The sequence below is a fragment of the Cydia pomonella genome, chromosome 24, assembly GCF_033807575.1.
Source record: "Cydia pomonella isolate Wapato2018A chromosome 24, ilCydPomo1, whole genome shotgun sequence".
Classification (NCBI taxonomy): Eukaryota; Metazoa; Arthropoda; class Insecta; order Lepidoptera; family Tortricidae; genus Cydia; species Cydia pomonella.
In genome coordinates, this window is record NC_084726.1 from 1,892,575 (window position 1) to 1,918,732 (window position 26,158).

At 36.6% G+C, this 26,158-nt stretch overlaps 2 protein-coding genes across 6 annotated transcripts in view; one reads left to right on the forward strand and one right to left on the reverse strand.

Annotated features, from left to right (window-relative positions):
- LOC133531045 (uncharacterized) overlaps positions 1–26,158 on the reverse strand; it is a 452,747-nt gene that overhangs the window by 411,524 nt on the left and 15,065 nt on the right. The gene's annotated exons all lie outside the window — the stretch shown is intronic.
- LOC133531030 (ryanodine receptor) overlaps positions 1–26,158 on the forward strand; it is a 212,481-nt gene that overhangs the window by 177,483 nt on the left and 8,840 nt on the right. For 4 of the 5 annotated variants that reach the window (XM_061869105.1, XM_061869106.1, XM_061869107.1 and 1 more), the window contains 11 exons: positions 446–648; positions 1,491–1,694; positions 3,400–3,521; positions 5,901–6,000; positions 7,225–7,356; positions 8,621–8,714; positions 11,696–11,851; positions 13,809–13,899; positions 15,425–15,573; positions 19,323–19,453; positions 25,697–25,855. In XM_061869105.1, the coding sequence (XP_061725089.1) occupies positions 446–648; positions 1,491–1,694; positions 3,400–3,521; positions 5,901–6,000; positions 7,225–7,356; positions 8,621–8,714; positions 11,696–11,851; positions 13,809–13,899; positions 15,425–15,573; positions 19,323–19,453; positions 25,697–25,855 (1,541 nt within the window). The remainder of the gene's footprint in view (positions 1–445; positions 649–1,490; positions 1,695–3,399; positions 3,522–5,900; positions 6,001–7,224; positions 7,357–8,620; positions 8,715–11,695; positions 11,852–13,808; positions 13,900–15,424; positions 15,574–19,322; positions 19,454–25,696; positions 25,856–26,158) is intronic. The other variant, XM_061869108.1, reaches the window with a different exon arrangement.

Here is a 26,158-nt window from a genome sequence, read left to right on the forward strand (position 1 = left end):
TTTAAACCTACATTATTTGATCATGTAATGTTTTCATCTACCCTCAACTAGCTTAAGGAGCCATATGAGGGTAGATTTTGTTTACCTTTTTTTTTAATACCTAAAGATACAGAGTTCAAGTTTAACCCATTTTAAACTGCAATAGATGTCGTTTACTAAAGAAAAAGTAACCAATAATCCCTCCGGTGGTGGAAGTCGGTCACGCTATCGGGTGGGTAACAATAATTAAAATTCACTTTTAATTCTAAAACCTCAAGCTCATTTGAGCTGATAAATTCGATTGAATTTAATGGGTTAATATAATTGGGATGGGAATGAAGATGAATGCGTCTTAAATCGTATAATTCGAAAAAAGTGTCCGCTAATGTTTGGAACATTAGCGGACACTTTTTTCTTAACAATGTTTCTTTGTTCATAGCTTCTTAACAATGTTTTTTTGTTTCAGGAATCTAAACGTGCTTTCTTCTACAGCATAGTAACAGAGGGTGGTGACAAAGAAAAGCTGGAAGCTTTCGTCAACTTCTGCGAGGACGCCATATTTGAAATGACGCACGCGTCTGGTTTGATGGCTGCCTCGGAGGAACAGGGCGGAGGGCAGAAGAATAGGGAAGCTGCGTACATGTATCTGGGAGATGACGATGATGAGAAGTGAGTACTATTTATAAGAAATGTTGAAAAAGCACCATATTTCGACATACATCCAATTTTCGCAAATTTGTGTTTATGGGGACTGACTCGCATCAGGATGGCCGAGTCGGAGATACTTAATAATGGTACAGAAAGTTGGGAAGACTAGAAAAAGCAGTATTTGCTATGGTGGTTGCTATGAAGACGACAGTGTCAAAAAAGCTAAATGAATATGGAAGGTAGAGGCAAGGAACAGAATCTCCTTAGGCAGAAGCAGAACTGTTGCTAAAGTGTCCAGCTGTCAGCTATAAATAATAGTTCCAAATCTCTCCAGAGTAGCGCTAGAGTAGCTAAGAACCTAGGCGTTATTGACGGAGTGAAGTGCGCTGTCTATTCAATTCAATTCAATTCAATACATTTATTTCAGGTCAAATAGGCCCATATAGTTTGTTAGTAATTACATTATACTATATTAAATTACACATTTACATTAATTAGTCTTCCTACAACTAAGGTTAGTAAACACATGACATAGCATACTATTTCTACATACAGTATATTGGCTTGCCTGTCAGTACATGTATCATATGGCAATGGTTCATGTATTGACAGGCAAACCTTGACGCAAATCTATGATTACATTTTTTTTCTCAAGTATTCTAGGTATTGTAGCGCCACCTATTTATGATTTTTGTGTTTCCCGGTAAGGCCTCAGTATGTTCTAGTGGCGCCCCTTACGCAGAGTTTTGCGTACTATTTCTTATTAAATTATAGTTGAATTATATATGTATACATTGTATACATTTATGTAACTAGGTAGATATTACAAAATTGATGTAATTTGTTTTCTCACATTTTTTCAGCAAAGGCAAAGACCCATTCCGCCGAGGTCTTCAATCCATAAAGGACGGTTTTGCCACCGCATTCTCGTCCCTATCCCCAGCGAACATAAAGTCTAAAATCGCAGACATGCAGCAGATGCCGCCGGCCGAACTGGCCGTTGGTTTCTTCAAGATGTTCTTCTATTTGTTCTATTACATGGGCTATGCGTGCTTAGTGGTTGTCAGGTAAAACTTTGTAAATATATTTATTATTTTTTGTCAGAATTTGAAAATTTTGGGTTTATAGGTAGGTATTTCAGAGTCGATTTTAATTTAGATACTTAGATTTTTCTAGATAACTATTGTAATCAAAATACATTCTACACATAATTTTGAGTCAAATTAACCAAAATTTTTTAATTCTATTAAAACCAGTTTGGTTTTTTTTTTTTACATTTTTAAAAATTTTCATTGACATGTTAAACTCTTTTATGGTTTCCATATATTAAAATGATATTTATTGTATTAAACGGGTTTCACTTCCATTTCTCAAACGATTAAAGATAAATAATACGGTTGCTTATTTCACAGTCCAATGTTTTTCTTTTGATAAGAAAAACATTGCACTGCGAAATAAGTAAGATTCATCATCTTACGAGCTAGTACTATACTTGAGGTTGATATTTCTAAATATCATTTTAGTATATGGAAACAAGGATTGACATGTATTTTCAAAAATATTTATGGACCGTCATGTTTTCACGCTACGTTTTGGTGCACAGTCATTGGTAAATGCATTGTTACGTGTTTAGAGTTCATAACTGTATATATTTGTAATGTCCATATTGTTCATATTTTTTTCAAATTTTATAGATTTTACTTGAAGCACCTTCGTTTAGCGCTTTGTCTTGTACTTTTTTGGGAATCAACGACTAGTTGATGTTTATTTTTTTGGTGAAGTTATAGGCATGTTAAAAATACCTTCAGTGCTTTTTTAAAAGTAAATCATAGATTGAAAATATATATTTTTTCATTTGGTTATAGCAAAATCACATCCAACATTCAATATAATTCAAAATGTGCTGTCTGGTTTTCTTTCTGTTTTGTACTGATTTATATTGATAAGATAACAGATAACAGTAGGTACCGATTTAGAATTCAGTTTCTTACAAATATTATATTTATTAATCTTTTACTTCATCACCTTCCCTTAATATCACTTACATCTTCGGTTACTTTAATGCACGATTACCCACATTTTTTCTCGTACGAAACATTTGTTTATTACATTTAACTGTTTATTTGACAATATTAAACCAGCGACAAACAAATTAATAATTAATGCTATAAACATTAATATGTTACACAATTATATTATTTATGATGGAATCCCTTAAATTCTGATGCGATTTTTTATTGTATTTTTAGTAATTTAGATTATTAAGAGAGCTGGATCGAAATTACAGTAATTAAATAATAAACCAGATACTGTGTCGCCCGATTTTATATACATACAGCATACCTATACTTCGTTATTTTAGCATTAGCAAAGGCTTTTTATTGAAAACGCTTTAAAAAATAGTAACTATTACTTACAAACCTAAAAGAATGTTAATATATCGTCAGGTTACAAGCAAAAACCACAAATTAAAAAAAAATTAAACAAAAATCAACCTTATTTTAGCAGTCATACGGTTCATAATGGCTATAAACTTGTGGTGGTACTTAGTGTCTTTTGCTTGTCACCTGACGATATATCCTTGCTATATAATTGTTACATATTTGTTGTAACTTATTACTCAAAAGTGTTTTTCAATAAAAAAAAAACACGCCCTACCCTTGATAACCCTTACCTTTTGTTGTGATTACCCCTTTCCTTATGCAAAATAAAAAAAACGATATATAACTTTCCGCACTTTATCGCAAATGTCTTATCCATTTTTACCCACAGGTACATATTTGGCGTACTCCTCGGTCTGATGCGAGGTCCGCAGACGGAGGAAGTACCACCAGAGCCGACGGAGGAGGAGAAAATTGGTCAGTTGAGGCACAGATTACTCGCGCAGAGTCAAAGTAAGGGGAGCACAGTACGTACGGGTGGCTTTAGCTTGCGTTCGGTCACTGGGGAGGTTGGGGCAAGATGGGCACTTTGGGAAAACAGGATCTGAAAAAAATACACTTTGGTTAAAGTTTTGGTTGATCGGAATAAATATTTTGGTTAAAATCATAATATGGAAAATGAATCATTTAAATAGACGTGACATACATATATGACAGAAAATACATATGACATGATGCGCTAGAAGTCCTCTTCTTCTTCCTCGCGTTGTCCCGGCATTTTGCCACGGCTCATTAGAGTCTGGGGTCCGCTTGGCAACTAATCCCTGGAATTGGCGTAGGCAATAGTTTTTCGTAGCACATGAGGCGCTAGAAGTGCCAAACTTAAAAAAAAAAAAACATTGGACATGACGTTATAATGGTTTAGATTTAGAATAAAAAATTGTACAGATGTCTTTTAAGAAACATAAATTAATATTAAGAACATATACATTCACATTTCATTACGCTATCTAGGTTCTTGTTACAAAAAAATAATGTAAGGTAAAAACAAAATACTTTAGTGGACAATTATCGAATTTTAATTTTCCAAATAATCTCATTTGAATCGTCGAACAGAATTTAGAATACAATTTGAAACAGCCATTTTCTAAATTGAACCAATAATTTAAATAAAACAAAAATTATTTCATATTGAAATGTCTTAGCATTTTACTGTCAAGTTTAGTAGCATGTTTTAACACCATTGTTCCGTGATGGGAAAGACATATAATAATAATAATAATATAATATTTATTTCAGGCAATGTACCCATATTACAAATTACAAGTTTACAATATCACATTAAAATACAATAACCTAAAATGTTAATGTTATGTTTTTAGTTTTTATTATAAGATTTCTTAGAATCTATGGGAATATATAAGATATGTATAAATTATATAGTGATCGAACGTCTTCCAAAACCGTACTAAATCGCCAAACGCAGATATAACAGTTTAACAAAATTGGTATTTCTTCTAAATTCTGAATAATTCGGTCTAATATTAATAACAAATAATAAGTATGTTTATATTTTTGTAACAATATAAATCTGCTTTTGAGCGTTAACAGGTAATAATTTCGTATGTATTTTTGATGTTGCACATACATGTTGTTGTTTATTTATTTGTTGTTATGAAGCTAATTGGAATAATTTTAATTACTACTTACATTATTTCTTGGATTCTACTAAACTCATTGGCGAATAAAACTAAAAATATTGGGAAATACTTAAGATTTTATCTCTCCTCTTCTTTCTAATTTTTTGCATGAAATATAAAATTACTTATATTTTTTTCAAAATTAAGAATCCCCCTTAAATATCCAATTCATACAAGCAAATTTTTGATTACATATGTAATATTTAAAAAAAAACGAGTCACACTATCGAGCCTAAGACAAAGAATTTCAGTTCAAGTAATTACTACTTGTTTTATAAGATTACACCCAATAAGTACTTTACGATACAAGTGCGAAAAATAGGAAATTCGAAACGAGTGGCGATAAATTAAAACACGACCGAAGGGAGTGTTTAAAATCGACACGAGTTGCGAATTATCTATTCGCACATGTATCGTACGTTTTACAGTAGATATGGCCCTTTAAATGTTTGGCACAGTAACGTAATATGCTAATTTGCGCACTAATGCGGTAAAGTAGCACCATATGTACTGTAAAGTATATTAAATTTTCCCTACAACTTAGGAATGTTTTTGGACTTGCTACTTCATATAAAATGCCTCCATTTTTAATACTTACTCTACTAATAGGTACTTAATAGAATTGATTCAAAAGAAATTGAAGTCCTTTCTGGAGGAACTTTTATTTGAAACACTTTTAAAAACCAGTTGTCTTTAATCGTTTTGAGTTTTGGATTCGGGTTTTTAGTTATTTATGCTCCAAAAAACAAAAAAAAAAATCTCGATACGAAAGTATTTTACGCGTAAATTCTCTTAAGTCTCAAGTTTTTCTCATTCCTACTCATAAGCAGTGATCGGAACTATGGGAGTAAAACTTTAACAAAACTTATCAAGCGGACGTAAAAAAAGTGCTTATAGCCTTAAACATATTCGAATATCTATGAATGTAAATATTTTTATGGCTGTAAGTACTATACTATTCCTATCCCTATGGACATGAATATTTTTAGGGCTGTATGCACTATTTTACGTCCGCTTAACAAGTTTTGTTAAAGTTTTACTCCCATAGTCTCATAGTTCCGTAGTTCCGATAGTTCCGATCCTCCCATAGTTCCGATCACTGCTCATAAGTACAAGAGTTTCTACCGATTCTAAGTACATCCTCTCTTCCACTCAATCACGTACATATTGTTAACATCATCTGCCGTATCAGGTCCATCAAGGTTGCTGCCAGCGCTGCCGGCGGCGGATGACACGGGCCAAATGCAGGTCTCTGCATTCGGTTTGGATATTTCTAAAGAAGACAATGGCCAGTGAGTATACTTGAACTTTACTATACTTTTTTATGGTTTCATACCTCAAAAGGAAAAACGGAAGCCTTTTTTTATAAATAAATATTATAGGACATTATTACACAAATTGACTAAAGTCTACCCACTAGGCCAAACCGGTCGTCAAAGGAAGAAAGAAAGGAATAAATAATAAATAAATAAATATTATAGGACATTATTTCACTAATTGACTAAGTCCCACAGTAAGCTCTATAAGGCTTGTGTTGAGGGTACTTAGACAACGATATATATAATATATAAATATTAATAAATACTTAAATACATAGAAAACACCCATGACTCAGGAACAAATATCCATGCTCATCACACGAACAACTGCCCTTACCAGGATTTGAACCCGGGACCATCAGCTTCGTAGGCAGGGTCACTACCCACTAGGCCAAAACCGGTCATCAAAAGAAAAGGAAGCCTTATTGGATCACTTTGTTTTCCGTCCGTATGTCTGTCTGTCGGTCTGTCAAGACCCTTTATCTTGGGAACGCGTAGAGGTATCAAGTTGAAGTTATAACCATACAGTCCCTTAAAGCTGTGAAAAAATCAAACATCTCCGTTAACGTAAAAAAAAGATACGGCCGTTTATGCCGCAAAAAACGTTTATTTCGACACTCTCAAGGGCATCATAATCTTAAGGTACTTCCCGTTGACCTAGAATTATATTTGGCAAGTAATATCGTCTTACAACTCTTACACTATAAGTATAGGGTAAAATCTGAAAAAACTATAAATTTGTAAAAAAAAAATTGTTAAATTTATACGGAACCCTCCATTGGCGGTTTTTTTTTATATTATACAACTGTTGGTAATAGGATTACTATTCTTATAAGTTGATTTATGTAAGTTTGCCTTAAGCTAACCCTTTTCAATTGAAATATAATGTGAGTACTAGCCTCGCTTGCAGCTAATAGGACAAGAAAAAAAGAGGATAGTCTTGTAAGATGCTAAGAAAAGGGTTGAAGTAAGGAACTTTATTATTTATTGAAGCTGTTAAGATTTTAATTTCGTAAACTATTAATTAGCCCGATTTATATATTCCTTTGAAATCATATTGCGTTTGCTTTGGACAATTTCAACTATTCTTGAGTCACGGTACCGACGCTTAGCGCTAGTAAAAGCTATTTTATCACTTATTTCTGTTAATTTCTCAATTTTTATATCTTCAATGTACTAAAATAACTTTTTTTCCAGAATCCAAGTGAAACCGCACGAGTCCCCGACCACATCGACGCCATCTTCCGGCGAGGAAGCAGAAGCTTCACCCGACGAGGCCGTGGAGCACTCTGAGGAACAACAGCCGCCATCTTTGATTGACCTGCTCGGGTAAATATTCATATTCATATTCATATTTATTTCAACACATTATAAAGATAAGATTAACACGTGATACATTTTCGATCATTATTAGTAAAATAAATCATTAAAAATACATTATTAATCATACAGTGTCAGATTATTAACAAAAATAATAATAAAAGATATAAAAATTAAAGGAAAATAAATCAATTAAATGTCATCGAATTCTAAATAATATATTTAAAAAGTTTGTTTTGTAAATATAATGTTCCTAATACCCCAGCCACGGGTGGTACCGTACCGTACCGCCGTACGCCTCGGACGGTCTGAGTGTGCATTTCGTGGCCCTCGAACACGTTTTAAGTTTACACCGACTGGCTAAGGGTGCCATTTAGCAGTGACGCCCCGTAATTATAAGCCCATAATTAGGGTTTCGTAATCACCTCGAAACCCTTATAATTTCGCCATGGCCATCTGTCCGTCCGCGGCTTTGCTCCGTGATCGTTAGTGCTAGAAAGCGGCAATTTGGCATGAATACATAAATCATGCATGGAAACAGAACGGTAAAATGAAAAATACAAAAAAGTTTTTTTGGGTACCTCTCATACAAATTGATATTTTTTTTTTTTTGCTTTCACCCAATAGTATATAGTATCGCTGCATAGATATTACGAATAAGAGTCTCCAAAATATTTTTTGATAAAGTTAAGATTTACGGAAATAATCACTCCGAAAGAAAAAAAATGTGTCCGCTCCCTCTAACTGCTGAACCATGGATCCAAAAATATGAAAAAAATCATGAAACAAAAGCTTAGTAAATAGGTACTTTAAATGAAAACTATACCGGACATGATCGGTCCAGCCGTTTTTGAGTTATTGCAAAAAATCTTCTCTTCTTAGTAAAAAGACGTATATACAAAGCATACTGCGAAGATACTCCCTTATGCTTGCAAAACTTACTAATTAATAGCCCCCGTTTGGCCTGTTCTGACAGAATGGTAATATAATAGCCCCAGTTTGGCCTGTTCTGACAGAATAGTAATATAATAGCCCCCGTTTGCCCTGTTCTGACAGAATGGTAATATAATAGCCCCCGTTTGGCCTGTTCTGGTAGAATGGTAACTACGAAACTCTACACTGATCATGGCCGGACATGCTCTTGGCCGACTTTTTATAGCACGAGTGTGTACTATGATATGGTATCGATATCCTGGTTTTAACACCAAATTGTAATATAACTACCTAACTTTCTGTTCGTACGATAGTAAGAATTTTTAAATTGATGTTTCAGTGGAGAACAAGCGAAGAAGCAAGCGCAGGAGCGATTGGAAGCTCAAGCCGCGCAACAAGCCGCTATGTCCGCCATCGAAGCTGAGAGCAAAAAGGTACAACATCTGCACAAGCTTATTTTTTTTTCTTTTGTCCCTATCCTCGGAAGTCTCCCACCAGTCTCTGTCAAAGGCGTCAAGTTCGTACCGCCGTCTCCGACGAGGTCTACCGTGCCGCCCTACAACCTGGGGACCCATGTTGGAGGAGCACCGTATTAAAAAAAAGAAAAAGCCTGGGGACCCAACAGGTGGCTGTTTTGGCCCACAGGTCATCCGGCGTACGGCAGACGTGCCCTGCCCAGTCCCATTTGAGCTGAGCGGCAGTTTCAGCTACATCAGTTACTCCAGTTTTGGAGCGTGGTATTGTATTTTTAATGGGATCAGTTAACTTCACGCTCAGAATACTACGCTCCATAGCTCGCTGACAAACCTTGAGTTTGGTTTTTTGAACTTTTGTCAAAGACCAAGTCTGTGCTCCGTAGGTGAGGATGGGGAGAATGCACATGTCCATGAGTTTTCTTCAAGTTAAAATGATTATCAGGTGGCCATTGCAAAGCCCAAGATTGCATTGTTCGCCCGAGCGCTCATGGATGATTTTCAGGCGATAATGCGTAAAAAAATCACGTCGCTAATGGGTCGCGTAAGGGAAAGTCGAAACATCATTCTGAAGGTGATAGCGGACAGATTTAGCCGCCCCATAATGTGGCATTGGATGGAGCAGGTCAGATATATTTTGACCTGTCATGTAGGTCTCACTGACATAATCTCTGTAAATAGCTTTTACGTTAATTTTACTAACCATATATGGACTTCTGGGTCTATATATTTCTTTTTTTATTTATCTATTTAAAGCTGCCTCATATTTCACCACCATCATTGGCGATGATAATTCGCTTTACACATCATCAAGCTATGACCTCTGACTTTTCATGTTGGTGGAACGGCTCATACAAAATACAAACTATAGTACATTGTGCAACAAGGGTGGTAAGTGAAATTTTGGATACGAGGGTGGTAAAGACCTGAGTTTGCAATATTCTTACCCCCGGAGTTACACACAATGTTTTTCATCACACTTGCGAAAAAACTAAATTTTAAGCGAAATAATTCTTAAATACGGTGACATATCAAACATTCGTCCGCCATTTTGTAATTTCTTGACAGGTTAGGCAGCGAGGCACAGACCTATTCGGCATTCAGCCACGATTCAAAATTATGTACAAATATTTTAATCGGCTGTTAAATTAATCAAATTAAGTAATTTTAAACATAAACAAAAATATTAAATTGACCCATTGGTTGACTGGTAGAGAATGCCTTAAGGCATTAAGTCCGCCATTTGTACCTTCATGTATTGTGCAATAAAGATTAAATAACTAAATAAATAATAAACGTCAGTATTTTAAAAGTAAAACTCATTTATGCTAATTGGTTTGTATAAATAAGTGACCTAATTAAAGAAAAAAGCTAGAACTCCAGGAAGTTATAGCTTTTTTTTTCACAATCCATAACTCCCGTGGGAACAAATAGGCCTTTGTCCTTCAGCACACCTGCATGAAATAAGATGTGTGATGTGATGTCATCCGGCAAGTGTGATGAAAAGTATTGAACTTCAAACAGTTGAATGAGTATGACTTATTATTTGTTTATGACGCTTTAGCTTAGTCTTAGAGTAGATTTTAGTTTAGTAACATTATTATTTGCTTCAATGCAGCCAGGATCTGAGAGAAGATGTTTTCGTATTAAGAAGGTAATGCTTCCGAAAATCTTTTTTGCATATTATGTCAATATTTTTTTGTACTTTAACGTGCAAAAGCGAGACGGGAAAGGTAACGTTAAATTAAAGTGAAAAGCATGATATAAAAGTGGCTCAAGACGATTTTTTTGCGCATATAAGATTTTATTAGTGGATTATGGGTTAAGCTCGTTTCTCCATACAATAGTACATTACGATACAAGTGCGAAAAATAAGAAATTCGAAACGGGTGGCGATAAATTAAAACACGGCCGAATGGAGTGTTTTAAATCGACACGAGTTGATAATTACCTTTTCGCACATGTATCGTACAACGTTTAACAGTACATATGGCCCTTTAAATGTTCGACACTGTAACGTAATATGCTAACTTTCGCACTAGTGCGGTAAAGTAGTACAGTCAGCGTCAAATACTTTGTAGCAACCAAAGTAGCCAAATAGTTCGGTACACCATATATTTAGTATGGTGTACCGAACTATTTGGCCACTTTGACTGCTACGAAGTATATGACGCTGACCATGTACCATGTGTACTGTAAACGTAGTTATGCTCTCATTTTAAAACGACTAGCTAGATTTCTCGAAAACTGTGTAGGTACTTACAATAGGATAAGGTATATTTAGGACTGTAATTAGTTTATTATATATACAAAAAAATAGTGTATAGTTAAAAAAATATAGCGAATTTAAGATTTTTATACAAAATTAGTTTTTGCTGTATTTTGGTTGTTTTATAAGGTGGAGGAATTTTTTTTATACTACGTTGGTGGAAAACAAGCATACGGCCCGCCTGATGGTAAGCAGTCTCCGTAGCCTATGTACGCCTGCAACTCCAGAGGAGTTACATGCGCGTTGCCGACCCTAAACCCGCCCTTAAGGACTTACCCGGGTCCAATATAAACTAAGTTCAGCCCTAGATCTACCTCATGTCATTGTATGTGCAAATCATAATCATTTATTGTATAATTTTATAAATTACATGTCAATTATTTACGAATAAATATTAAATAAAAATTAATAATGTAACAATCATTAATATAATTATATACTGTGGGTATAACTTATAGCCAGCAGGCTAGATTGCCTGTTTCAGCACTACTAGATGAATTTACATGTCCAGTGACAGCGGGCAATCTAGACTGTGCAAGTGCGCAGTTCGGATAATAAATTATTTTTAGCCCTTATTTTAGCCTTAAGTATCTAACATTATTGTGTAGTTATATTGTTACTAACCTATGATATGGATAATGTGTCTGAAATAGCTAATACTTTTTCCCTACAGGCCGTACAAGCGCCGACCCAGTCGGCCGTGTCTCAAGTGGACATCTCCCAATACACCAAGCGAGCTGTTTCTTTCCTTGCGAGGAATTTCTACAACTTGAAGTATTGCGCGCTCATCCTGGCCTTCTGTATCAACTTCGTACTGCTCTTCTATAAGGTTAGTAAGTTATAAAAATAACCGGCCAAGAGCATGTCGGGCCACGCTCAGTGTAGGGTTCCGTAGTTAGGTACTCTTCCGTCACAATAAGCTAAACTGGAGCTTAAAGTATAGTAAATTGTTAACCAAGGGATGAAACGGTACCTTTCACCCGAGTTAAACAAATAGGCAAATTTGCATAATCAGTACCTAATTAAAGTAAGTCTTTTTACTATGAAGGGAAAACTTTTTGCGATAACTCAAAAACAGCTAAACTGATCATGTCTGCTAAAGTTTTCATTTAATGTCTTTCTTAAGCTCTACTTCCACGATTTTTTTTCATGATTTTTGGACCTATGGTTCAAAAGTTAGAGGGGGGGGGGACACATTTTTTTTCTTTCGGGGCGATTATCTCCGAATATATTCACTTTATCAAAAAATGTTTCTTGAAAACCCCTATTAGTTTTGAAAGACCTATCCAACGATACCCCACACTCTAGGGTTGAAGCGAAAAAAAAATTTCACCCTCACTTTAAGTGTAGGGGAGGAACCCTAAAAAAAATTTTGATTTTATTGTACGTCTTTGTCGGCTTTATTGATTTATATATCCATGCCAAATTTCAGCTTTCTAGCACTAACGACCACGGAGCAAAGCCTCGGACAGACAGACAGACAGACGGACATGGCGAAACATTAACAACATCATCGACGCCCCTGAGTTATTAAAATCTGTTTCATTTAGAGTACCCCGGCGTTGTGAGCGAGCATGTAGAAAGAAGAACCTCTTTTATATTCCTCGTAGTCGAACCGCATATGCGAGAAACGGTTTCATTAGAAGAGCATGCAGGATGTATGATGATAAGTTTCAAAATGTAGATATTTTCAGTGAAAAGTTCGGTAGTTTCAAACAACTTACATTGAAATGTATTAATGGACTTAAATTAGATAGCTAACTTTAATTTAATTGCAATTATTGTTTGTTATTACTGTTATTGCAATGTATTTCATCTTTGTTTTTATTTTTGTTAGGATGTACGAGCATTATTTGTAACTTCGTTTTGGCAACTTAGAATTTCAGGTTTAGTTTAGTAATTATATGTATTTAGGTTATATAAAAAAAAAAAAAAAGTTTTCATACTATATTTAAGGAAACTGTAGGTCTATAAGTCTATTACCCTATATTGTAACAATTTATCAATATAAGAGACTGTTTGTTTCTAAATAAAGAAAAAAAAAAAAGAAACTATAAGGGTTCCGTTTTATGCCATTTGGCTACGGAACCCTAAAAAGGGGTGACTTAGCCCGAATTTACAATGACCTTCTGCGCGGATATAATGGTCGTTCTTGTCTTCGTGATAGCATGATAAAACGGTGTCCATCACTTTCAATCCCGCGTAATTAAAAAGAGACTGTTATTTTTCTCTGTCACTCTAATTACGTGTTAGTGAGAGTAAAAGAGAAAGATCCCCGCAATTTGCGAATTTCGGTTTTCGCGGTAGGCCCCCTGTATCTACCAGCACGCGTACGACATGGCCTCTTTTCTCATAATGACGTCTCACCAGCAGACTAGATGGCGTTGATCGCCGCCCTTTCGCCGCCGCAAAGCCGCGTTCAGTTTTATGCCGTGTCGTACAGCTGCGTTCGTGACCCACAAATGGTCGCGCCGGAAGATCAGCGCTGACTTTTGAGTTAACATTTATGCTGAGGCGGGACCATTTCGTGGTAAACTATTTATTTATTCTATGTTTCTTTCTTTTGTTATGTTGTTATACTTTTGTATGTCATAGTTTATCACGAATAAATGCTATGATTTCTGATTTCTGATGATTTTGTCACGTGGATAAAACTATCCATAATACGCCTGCTGAAGCTCTGGGATACCATAGAACAACAACAGATTTTCGGGATCCCTCCGACGTCGTTCTCAGGCGCTGTAATACTAAGAAAAACTTTTACACTATTTTTTTTTGTCCGTAAGGTATCGACGCTGGAGGGTGACGACGAGGGTTCTGGTCTCGGAGACATCGTCAGCGGCTCGGGCTCGGGGGCTGGCTCCGGCAGTGGAGATGGTAAGTAGCATTCCAACAAATACTCTATACTGTGGCGTTTGATTATTATTAAAAGTCTTTGCACTTTTGATATTGACTGTACTAAAGATATATAAAACTCCTTATAAGATAAATAAAGTTTCAGAAAAAAACGTGCCTCGAAAAATCAAGAAAATTGTAGGTATCCTCAAATAAATGGCGAAATACCTTTGGCTTATACTCGAGTAGATGGCGACACCGTTTGATATTAAACACATTTCAGTGAAATAACATGGGTCAAGCCATATGTCATTCTAAGAGTTTTATTCCTGTGTCGAAAGATGGCAGTAAATTTGGTTGACTACAAAATTTACTTTGACAATACGCAATTCTCTTTGACTGTACTTTACTTACGAAAATATGTCGTTTTTGTGGTTCAGTAAGGCTAAGATGGTCGGCTCTTTATCATTTGTCACCATACCTGTCCCGTTCTAACAAGGATGTAGTGCGAAAGTGACGGGCATAATGACAAGTGATAAAAATGGAACCATGATGCCGCCGCAGGATCGACGAATCGCTGACACTGCGATACAAAATTAGGCGCATTTATCAGGGTGTCACTTAAGAATGACACTCGTTAGAATTTTCTGATAATGACACCGCATTTCTAGAGATAAACTATGGCGAATTGTCTGTCAGAATTTGTCGAAATTGACTATTATGTTCAAATTATTACAAGACAACACACACAATACTCTGGAGAATTTTCCAGCAACATCTAAGTCAGCGGTCTGCGGTAACTGATTTGTAAATTGACCACATAAAAATATAGCACAGTACAGCACCATCAATGTATTTCAGCTGCGATACTAAAGGGCACTTTTTACAAGCTTTTATTTACTTTCACCTGACCGTTGTCTGTTTGTAATCAAATCTTGCAAGATAAAGACCCACTTCCCGGTTTCCGATGAAGCTGAAAATTTGCATACATATTGTCATGCAATATTATGGTACCATCGAGATGATCTGATGATGGAGACAAGAGGTGGACATAGGAACTCTGTGATAAAACAAGATAACCTAATTGTGTTTGGGGTTTTTAGAATTGTCTCGATGAGTATTAGCTGCTTGTGGAAAAAAAGTACAGTCAGCGATAAAAGCTTGTACCAAAAATGAAATTTTTGCCAAAAATTTATTAATATTTTTTTTGGTTGCAGTATAGACGTAAATTTGTTAAAAGCAAATATTAATTACTTTAAAAAATACATCATATCCGATCCGATAATTAATGAAACAGACAGTAATGTCAAACCTGCTTACTGTATTACTACTTATTGTATTTTTTTTCTCCTCTGAAGACTAGTAAATAGAATTTAAGTATGGCTCATGATTTCATTTTCTTTATGCTGTTAGTATGTATGTTAACATTATGTACTTAATAATGAACCTCCAGGTCTATGATTCTTAAGTATGTTAAGTACTCTACATTGTACTTCAAATTCATTTGTATATGTGACTGTTTGTGTTCTAAATAAATTAAATTTAAAAAAAAAAATATTGTTTACAGGCAGTGGCGAATCAGGCGAAGATGAGGATCCTCTAGAAATAGTTCATATCGACGAGGACTTCTTCTACATGGAGCACGTCATCAAGGCGGCCGCGGTTCTGCATTCTATCGTCTCATTAGCTATTCTCATAGGTTATTATCATCTCAAGGTAAGAAATTACTTCTTGACTTTATATATTTTTTTATACTATGTCGGTGGCAAACAAGCATACGGCCCGCCTGATGGTAAGCAGTATCCGTAGCCTATGTACGCCTGCAACTCCAGTGGAGTTACATGCGCGTTGCCGACCCTAACCCCCTCCCACCCCTCGTTGAGCTCTGGCAATCTTACTCACCGGCAGGAACACAACACTATGAGTAGGGTCTAGTGTTATTTGGCTGCGGTGTTCTGTAAGGTGGAGGTACTACCCCAGTTGGGCTCTGCTATAGATCTGGAATGACATCCGCTGTGCTGTGCCCTACCACACAGAGCGAGATGACATTCACATTGCCCATACCTCACTTGTGGACGTAGTTTAAGGACGTACCCGGGTCCAAAATAGTAGCACAAGTTGGTAATATATGCACAGTACACGCACGTTACCAAATAATAGTCCACGTACGAAATTATATAAATACGCTGCTATCTGAAAACTGTATCACATGTATCCAATAGCCTAACCTCCATGAAACTGCATCCATTGATCCTTAAGCTCCGCTTTCATATGACAGAAATGCTTAACTAAACCTTACCCGGGACCCGGGTATGTTCTTAAACTACGTCCAAAAGAGAGGTATGGGCAATGTGAATGTCATCTCGCCTTGTGTGGTAGAGCACAGCACAGCAGATGTCATTCCAGATCTAGAGCAGAGCCCAACTGGGGAAGTACCTCCACCTTACAGAAAACCGCAGCCAAATAACACTAGACCCTACTCATAGTGTTGTGTTCCTGCCGGTGAGTAAGGTTGCCAGAGCTCAACGAGGGGGGTGGGGTTAGGGTCGGCAACGCGCATGTTGCTCCTCTAGAGTTGCAGGTGTACATAGGTTACGGAGACTGCTTACCATCAGGCAGGCCGTATGCTTGTTTGCCACCGACGTAGTAAAAAAAACTTTTCCATCCCATATACCAAAATGAAGAGATACGGTACACGTGCAGGACTTACGTGGTTATAAAACTCGATTCTCAGGGCAGAATAAAAGCGTAGGTTATACGTAGGTACTCGACCGCGATGACAGGGAAAAGAACGTGACTGGAGTGGATGTCGTTCGATACCTCCCTCACGGGAGTAAGTAAGTAAGTAAGTAAATATTCTTTATTGCACCAACAATTATACATTTTACATACATTTAAAACTACAAATGAATTTTAAAGGAAAATAGAACCAGGTAGCAACAGAGAGGCGGGCGGGAGGCGGGGAGGTATGAGAGGCGGGCGCGGGGCAGGGAGGTATGAGAGGCGGGCGGGGGGCGGGAAGGTATGAGAGGCGGGCGGGGGGCGGGGAGGTATGAGAGGCGGGCGGGGGGCGGGGAGGTATGAGAGGCGGGCGGGGGGCGGGGAGGTATGAGAGGCGGGCGGGGGGCGGGGAGGTATGAGAGGCGGCGGGGGGCGGGGAGGTATGAGAGGCGTGTCTGCCGTCAGGCTGTGCCGGCGCCCCCAGCGATGTGGGGAGGTCATTCCACGTCATTTTGTGGACGTGTGTGCTTGTGAAAGAGTGAATCGTGCATGCGTTTTATACTGCCATCATTCACTCATGAAGGACTGAACGGGATGCCTCACTTGCGCCAGCTCGATTACTGATCCGATCTTTGCTTGAAGACCGGATCAATGCAGCCAACATTTACATGATATGGTTAAGGACCTTAAAGGCATGGGTGATGATCCGACACCACATACCTAATATATTAGATGATTAAACGGACTTTCCTAAAGTGAAGTTCGATCACTATTGCGTATGAGTCGCTTCATTCGAAGATATAATGTTTTAACAGTTCAGTTTATTCCTGTTAAAACATTATATCGAGAATGAAGCGATGAAATATAAATAAAAAGGTTCTGTAAGTTGATAAACAAGACCACGTGCAATTAGTTCGAAAAACTCGCGTAGATATACTCTGTATCCTTAGGTATTTAAATAAAAGTAAACAAATTCTAAATTTTCGGGAAGTTTAGCATTTATTGGTTAACCAACCAAATACAAAACCGCCTGAATCTGTGACTGAACGACCTGACTTTAACCTATATTATTTGACCATGTAATGTTTTCATCTACCCTCAACTGGCTTAAGGAGCCATGTTTACTTTTATTTAAATACCTAAAGATACAGAGTATAGAAACTCTACTTTAGTCGTCCTCGAAACGTCGGAGGTAATGTTAAAATCTTAAGAGGGAATTGAGATCTTAACGAAATGATGGTTCTTTTTCTATGAAATTTCCATTTGTCGAGAAAACTGTTTCTATTATATTTGATGTCAATCGCTTCGCACATAATATATTCTAGATTTATAGGTTTCGCTTTGAATTTTTATGTGCAAATAAAAAAAAAGGTTAATCTATAAACCTAGTTTTTCATTGCGTCAGTAAAAAAGCATGAAGAATGGAAAAATATTTAAAACTGAAAATCATTTTATCTTTTTGTATGAACGAGACATACTTCCCTCTTAAGTATAACACGATTAAGTCCCGTTAAAGTAAATAAAAATATGTGAAAATTGTGAAAGTTTAAATCAGCGTAAATATACTAGTATGTTCGACCATATCAAAGATAATTTTGTAGCCACAGTAAATTTACTGCCATCTTTCGACACATGATCAAAACTTTTAGAACACCATTTGACTTTAATCCTTATTCTTCCACTGATATGTGTTAAATTTGTTAAATATCTAAAAGTCGCGCCATCTACTAGATCAACACACTAGAACAAATTACAAGGACCACTTCAAATGATAACAGATATGTATAATCAAGTGAAAGCTTTCAAATGCAAGTTGATGCTGTGGGAAAAACAGTTGGAAGTTAATAATTTGTCGCATTTTCCGACTTGTAAGGCTTTTAAGGAAAGCACAAGTGATCCTATTTCGTACAAAAAATATACAGGGAAAATCAAAAGCCTTCAAGAAGAATTTGAAAGGCGCTTTCAAGACTTTAAACTGCAAGAAGACCAATTTTCGTTGTTTTCAGGACTTTTCTCTGTAGATGTCGAAAAAGTACCCGTTCACTTGCAGATGGAAGTCGTTGAAATTCAGTGTCAGACCCATTTAAAACAAAAATTTGACAGTGTTGGTGCACTCGATTTTTACAAGTTCTTACCTGCTGAGTACCAAGAAATACGGAAATTTCCTTGTAAAATTATATCAATGTTTGGAAGCACCTACAAGTGTGAGCAATTATTTTCCCTCATGAAAGGAAACAAATCTCCCGCAAGATCACGATTGACCGATGCACACTTGGGTTCAGTTTTAAAATTGATTTCCGCTGATAAAATTACTCCTCAAATAGACAATTTAACTAAACAAAAAAGATGTCAAATTTCTGGGAAGAAGTTGTAATGTAACTTGTTTTAAATTTTATTATTAAAAATACTCATTTCTTTTCGTACTTCAATCGCATTTTGTTTTATTTCTTAATGTCTGAGTTTTGCGGCCCACTGGTCCCACGATCTGTATGCATTTGGCCCACCTACGACATTGAGTTTGACATGCCTGTACTAGATCATAGGCCAATGGTATGGTGGCATCGTCTCGAAAGTTAATAATGTGTCGAAAGATGGCAGTAAATTGACCGTGGCTACAAAGTTTTCTTTGACAATCCACTTCTATTTTTAATTCTCTTCGACCATATAACGTTGTACAACGTTTTCGACACTACATTTCAACAAAAGAGCAAGGCAGTTATTTTGGATTTTTTTTTCATTGTCAGGTACCACTAGCCATCTTCAAGCGCGAGAAAGAGATAGCGCGTCGACTCGAATTCGACGGTCTATACATCGCGGAGCAGCCCGAAGACGATGATATTAAGAGCCATTGGGACAAACTTGTTATTTCTGCCAAGTAAGTTTCTTTAACTCTACGTAATATATTTAATTTAATTAATTTTAGTTGTTGTGAATTTTTTTATTTATTTAATATTAGCACTAACAGATAAACCTTACATGCTAACACTCAGATTACATTTAGGTATATTTACTTCTTAACTTATAATAGCAATATACAATACATTTTTTTTAGGTAGTTTGTTACTTACATATTTAATTTTAATAATTTGAAGTATAATAACATAATCTATAATTGGGTACTTCATACGTGTTGAATATTATAACAGAGTTTAGCTAAATGGATAGAAAATGAGCCATCCATTATAAAAAAGTGGAATCTAAAACAACATATAGAGATTTAAAAAAAATACAAGTCTCATTTATTTTTTACTTCTAATAAGAAAAGGTACCATTCGATTCCTTTACGACAACTATGTACATAAATGCAATATTTCACGGTTAAAATAGCAATTTTCTTGAATGTGCGGCCATACTCACTGCAGTAGGGCTAAGATGGTCGGCTCTTTATCATTTGTCACCATGCCTGTCACTTTCTGACAAGTATGTAAGTGCGAAAGTGACGGGCATAATGTCAGGTGATAAAATTGGAACTTTGACGACCGGTTTGGCCTAGTGGGTAGTGACCCTGCCTACGAAGCTGATGGTCCCGGGTTCAAATCCTGGTAAGGGCATTTATTCGTGTGATGAGCATGGATATTTGTTCCTGAGTCATGGGTGTTTTCTATGTATTTAAGTATTTATAAATATTTATATATTATATATATCGTTGTCTAAGTACCCTCAATACAAGCCTTATTGAGCTTACTGTGGGACTTAGTCAATTTGTGTAATAATGTCCTATAATATTTATTTATTTATGCTGCCACTGCAGGTCAGCACCCCTCCGACGTCATTAAATGTCATGTCCAGGTGGTCTGGCCGGAGCTCGTCACGCTTAGCGTCGAGTTCTGTGCGTCGCCTGGCTTCGGATTCTCGTCCTGCTCTTCTTCTTCTTCCTCGCGTTGTCCCGGCATTTTGCCACGGCTCATGGGAGCCTGGGGTCCGCTTGACAACTAATCCCAAGATTTGGCGTAGGCACTAATTTTTACGAAAGCGACTGCCATCTGCCCTTCCAACCCAGAGGGTAAACTAGGCCTTGTTGGGATTAGTCCGGTTTCTGTAGCAGAGTGTAAAGCAACCTTAATATATTGAGTGTGACGCCGCCTTAACAAAATAGTCGCTGACAGCTATGACATTGACCCCGACACTTTTCGCTATTGACAGCTACACGTACTGCATCTCGCTCCTTTCCTAAAATATGTTAATATTTTTAAGTAAAGGATTTATATAAAATACACCACCATTGAAGACTCTAGACGTTGTTTTATTCAAGAATAATACATGGCGCAGTCGGAGAAGAACGATTACGAAGATTTAACGAGATTAAAATAAGAACTTAAGAAGGCACATTGCGGACCCCGGCCGGTACATCTCAGTATTAAGGTAATTGTGTTAAAATAAAAGAAAAATCGACAATGTCTGATGACGAAACTAACGAAGTAGATAGCATGGCATGCGCGGTCGAGTACAAAATGCCGCAGGGCTTAAACCTAGACGACATAGGAAACTGTTGGCCGCAATGGCAGAGGTTTAAACAGTCATTTCGCATATTTTTAATTGCCGCTGGCTTCGAAAGGCTAGCTGAAACAAGAAAAGCTGCCATACTTCTCAATTGCATCGGACAGCAAGCGCAGGAACTATATTTTAATGTGCTGCAAACTAACGAGAAAACGAAGTTGGACGAAATCATTGAATTGTTCGACGACCACTTCAAACCAAAGCAAAACGAGGTGATTAACAGTTACAATTTTAACAAACGGGACCAAGAGGACGGAGAAACCTTCGATGCATTCTACACAGCCATCAGGAAAATTGCTGAAAACTGCAACTACAAGGAGAAGGATAGGATGCTACGAGATCGAATACTCATCGGAATTAAGGACCAGCGGACACAGCAGAAGTTACTGGAAGTAAAAGAACTGACCCTGGACAAGGCAGTGGACATATGCCGCTCTGCTGAACTCTGCAAAGAACACATGAAGACGCTGAAGAACCCGGAGGTGCATGCAGTACAAGCAAGGCCCTCATCTCACCGGCCTTCAGATATGAAAGATAAGTACTTTGAGAATAACAATAGGACTTTCAATAGCAACAATCAATACAGCAAAAACTTTTATTTATGTAGAAAATGTAAAACAGAACATGGGCCTAGGAACTGCCCAGCTTTTGGAAAAATTTGCTCAAAATGTAAAAAATATAATCATTTTAGTGTAGGATGCAGTATGCCTAATAGACAGGTTCATGAAATGAATACAAATTTCACTAATAATAATGTGCACAACTTATGACTAGTTTATTCCATAGACTTTACTAAGAATGAGTGGACGGAAAAGCTAAGAGTCGAAAACAAAAGGGTATCTTTAAAGTGTGATACAGGCGCTGGCATTAATGTCCTTTCATTAAGAGATCTCAAATTAATTGTCAATGATGATATTAAAAGCAGATTGTCTGAGACAAGGTCAGTAATTGAGGTCTACAATGGTGGCAAAATTTTCCCATTAGGTACCATCACTCTAAAGACTTATTCTAAAAATGATGAAAAAAGTTTTGATGTTGAGTTTGTAATTATTAAAGAAAATCTCCGTCCTATTTTAGGTTTCAGGTCCCTAATAACATTAGGATTATTAAAATTAGAAGAAATTAATACATTAACTAATGAAGCTCTAAGCTCAAACAAAAATAACATTATTAAATTAAATTTGGAACTTTTTCAGGGTGTCGGGGAATTCAAGGAACCATTGGAGTTGCGAATTCAGCCAGGAGTTCAACCAGTAGTGCGGCCCCCCCGCCGCGTGCCGCATGCACTGATGGGTCGGCTTGCCGAGAAACTGAGGATCCTGGTGGAACACAAAGTTATAGCCGAAGTCGCACACCCTAGGAGTTTTGTAAGCAACCTTGTTATTATTGAAAAAAAAGATGGCTCACTTAGGATTTGCCTTGATCCCAAAGACTTAAACAAAGTATTAATTAGAGAACATTGCCTAATACCAACTTTAGATGAAATAGTTTCAAAATTGTGTAACAAAACATACTTTTCAGTCTTAGACTTATCAGATGGGTTCTATAATATTAAATTATCCGAAAATTCTAGTGATTTGTGCACTTTTAACAGCCCATTTGGATGTTATAAATTTTTAAGGTGCCCTTTTGGCATCTCTGTAGCCCCGGAGGTCTTCCAAAGGTACAGTGAAACTGCCTTTGGTGACATCCCGGGTGTCATTGTGTACTGTGACGATTTATTAATATGTGGTGATACTGAAGAAGAGCATGATGCAATATTAAATAAAGTTTTTGAACGGGCCAAAGAGCACAATGTACGTTTTAATAAAAATAAATTTCAGTACAAATTAAAAGAAGTAAAATATTTTGGGCATATTTTTTCTGAAGAAGGCATGAAGATTGATCCAGAAAGAGTAAATGCCATTACTAATATGAAAAGCCCTACTAATAAAAAAGAGCTGCAAATATTCCTTGGTATGGTAAACTATTTAAGAAAGTTTATTCCTAATCTGGCTAATATTGCATCATCGCTTCAATTATTGTTAAAAAAAGATGTGACTTGGTTATGGACGAAAATTCATGAAGATGTTTTTGAAACTATTAAAAAGAAATTAACAGAAGCTCCAACCTTACAAAATTTTAATCATAAACTGCCAGTAGTGATACAATGTGATGCATCTAAAGATGGTTTGGGTTGTTGCCTTATGCAAGAAGGAAAGCCGGTGGCTTTTGCATCAAGGAGTTTAACTCCGTCCGAACAAAATTTTTCACAAATCGAAAAAGAATTACTTAGCGTGTGTTGGTCAACTCAAAAATATCATTACTACATTTATGGACAAAAATGTACAATTATAAATGATCATAAGCCACTGGAGTCGTTGCTTAAAAAACATATTCATGAAGTCCCATCCCCTAGGCTTCAAAGAATGAAATTAAGACTCCTGAAATATGACATAGAATATAAATATTTAAAAGGTAAATACATGTACATAGCGGATTTACTATCTCGTGCATATATTCAGTGTGATAATACAACAGATGATCCATACATTAACGAAATGGTCCATTGCGTGGGACTTGCGAGTCACTTACAGTGCACTCCTGAGCAAAAACAAGAATTAATTACAGAATCTAATAATGATACGGAACTTTCTAAATTAATTGAATATACTAAGAATGGATGGCCCGATAAAAAACATGTGTCAGATAGTTTACAATATTATTATAAATTTAGATCTGAAATAACTGTAGATGAAGGCCTAGTATTTTTAAATCATAGAATCATAATACCTACCACATTACGCTTAAATATTATGAAAATGTTACATGAAGGGCATCTTGGCACAACTAAAATGAAACAAACTGCCAGGAATATGTACTATTGGCCAAAAATTGATGAACACTTAGACACATATGTAAGGAGATGTTTTGTATGTCAAACCTACCAAAATAATAATGTAAAAGAGCCCTTATTGCCTCATGAAGTACCTAAATTGCCTTTTAATAAAATAGCTACAGATATAATGGAATTTAAAACAAAAAGTTATCTAGTAGTATATGATTACTATTCTAAATGGTTAGATATTAAGTTATTAACAAGTAAAAGTGCCAAATGTATAATTAACAGCCTTACAGATGTTTTTTGTAACTGGGGCATCCCTAATGAAGTAGTTTCAGACCATGTGCCGTTCGACTCCAGAGAGTGCCATAAATTTGCTCGTGAATGGGGTTTCACATTCACATATACTAGCCCAAGATATGCTCAGTCAAACGGAATGGCAGAAAAAGGGGTTCAGATAGCTAAAAAAATTTTACTTAAATGTTATGAAGATAAAACTGACTTCAGATTAGCACTGCTACAGTATAGGGCTTCTCCCGTCTCTGGTACTAGTTTTTCTCCTAGTCAGTTAATGATGAACAGAAATATCAAAACAAAAGCCATTGTTAACTATAAATATCTAGAGCCAAAGCTTAATAATAATGTAGAAAAGCAGTTCCAAAGAACATCACATAGAAATAAGAAGTGTTACAATAGTACAGCTAGATGTAAAAATGATTTTTATGTTGGACAGCATGTGTGGTTCAAAAAAGAACCAAATAAAAAAATATGGTTACAAGGAAAAATTTGTAAATGTAATGGCTTTAGGTCTTACAACGTAGTAGATAATAATAATGTGGAATATACAAGAACATCATTTCATATTCGACCGGCGTGAAGCTTTGTGTTCCACCAGTCTCCACTATTGGTTGAAGGTCCAACTCCCATGGTTTCTTTCTTTTGTAAAAGGGGGAGAAAGAAACAAATGTAAAATTTGTATTAGTAAGTGTGCTCATTTGATTAGAAGAAACAAATTTATTACAATTTTGTAATAGCTAAAAGATTAAGTATTAGTAGTATTATTAAACTGAATATTGTAGAATTTTATGTTAGAAATAAGTACTTCTGTGTAATTTTACGATATTACAAATTGTTTTTTTTAAAAAAGGGGGAGATGTAGCAGAGTGTAAAGCAACCTTAATATATTGAGTGTGACGCCGCCTTAACAAAATAGTCGCTGACAGCTATGACATTGACCCCGACACTTTTCGCTATTGACAGCTACACGTACTGCATCTCGCTCCTTTCCTAAAATATGTTAATATTTTTAAGTAAAGGATTTATATAAAATACACCACCATTGAAGACTCTAGACGTTGTTTTATTCAAGAATAATACAGTTTCCTCACGATGTTTCCTTCACCGAAAAGCGGCTGGTAAATATCAAATGATATTTCGTACATAAGTTCCGAAAAACTCATTGGTACGAGCCGGGGTTTGAACCCGCGACCTCCGGATTGCAAGTCGCACGCTCTTACCGCTAGGCCACCAGCGCTCCTTTCGGATTCTCGTCCTGCGTCTGCACAATACTCGAATGCCTCCACTGTGGACGGTCACCAGCTAGTCTCCCATGTTGTTGACTCTATATGAGCTCTCTTCATATGCCGCAACACATCTGTGAACCGCAGAAACTAGTAGGAGAACATCCTGTATAGGAGAACATTTGGAAATACGAAAGCATTTTTACCCGAGCATTTTTACCTGACCTTTGCTAACGCTCGGTCAGTTACATTGTAATAACCTATTTACTATTAATTTCAGATCGTTCCCCGTAAACTATTGGGACAAGTTCGTGAAGAAGAAAGTCCGCACGAAGTACTCCGAGACGTATGACTTTGACAGCATCTCCAACATGCTCGGTATGGAGAAGACATCATTTGCGTCGCACGAGGAGACTGGCAATAAGGGCTTCTTCCAGTAGTGAGTGCTTTGTATGATTTATAGATTTAAACATAGACATAAAAATATTTATTTACAGTACATCCTGGGAAGGGCCCAGGTCTTTTTGGACCCGGGTATGTCCTTAAACTACGTCCACAAGAGAGGTATGGGCATTGTGAATGTCATCTCGCTTTGTGTGGTAGGGCACAGCACAGTGGATGTCATTCCAGATCTAGAGCAGAGCCCAACTGGGGAAGTACCTCCACCTTACAGAAAATCGCAGCCAAATAACACTAGACCTTACTCATAGTATTGTGTTCCTGCCGGTGAGTAAGGTTGCCA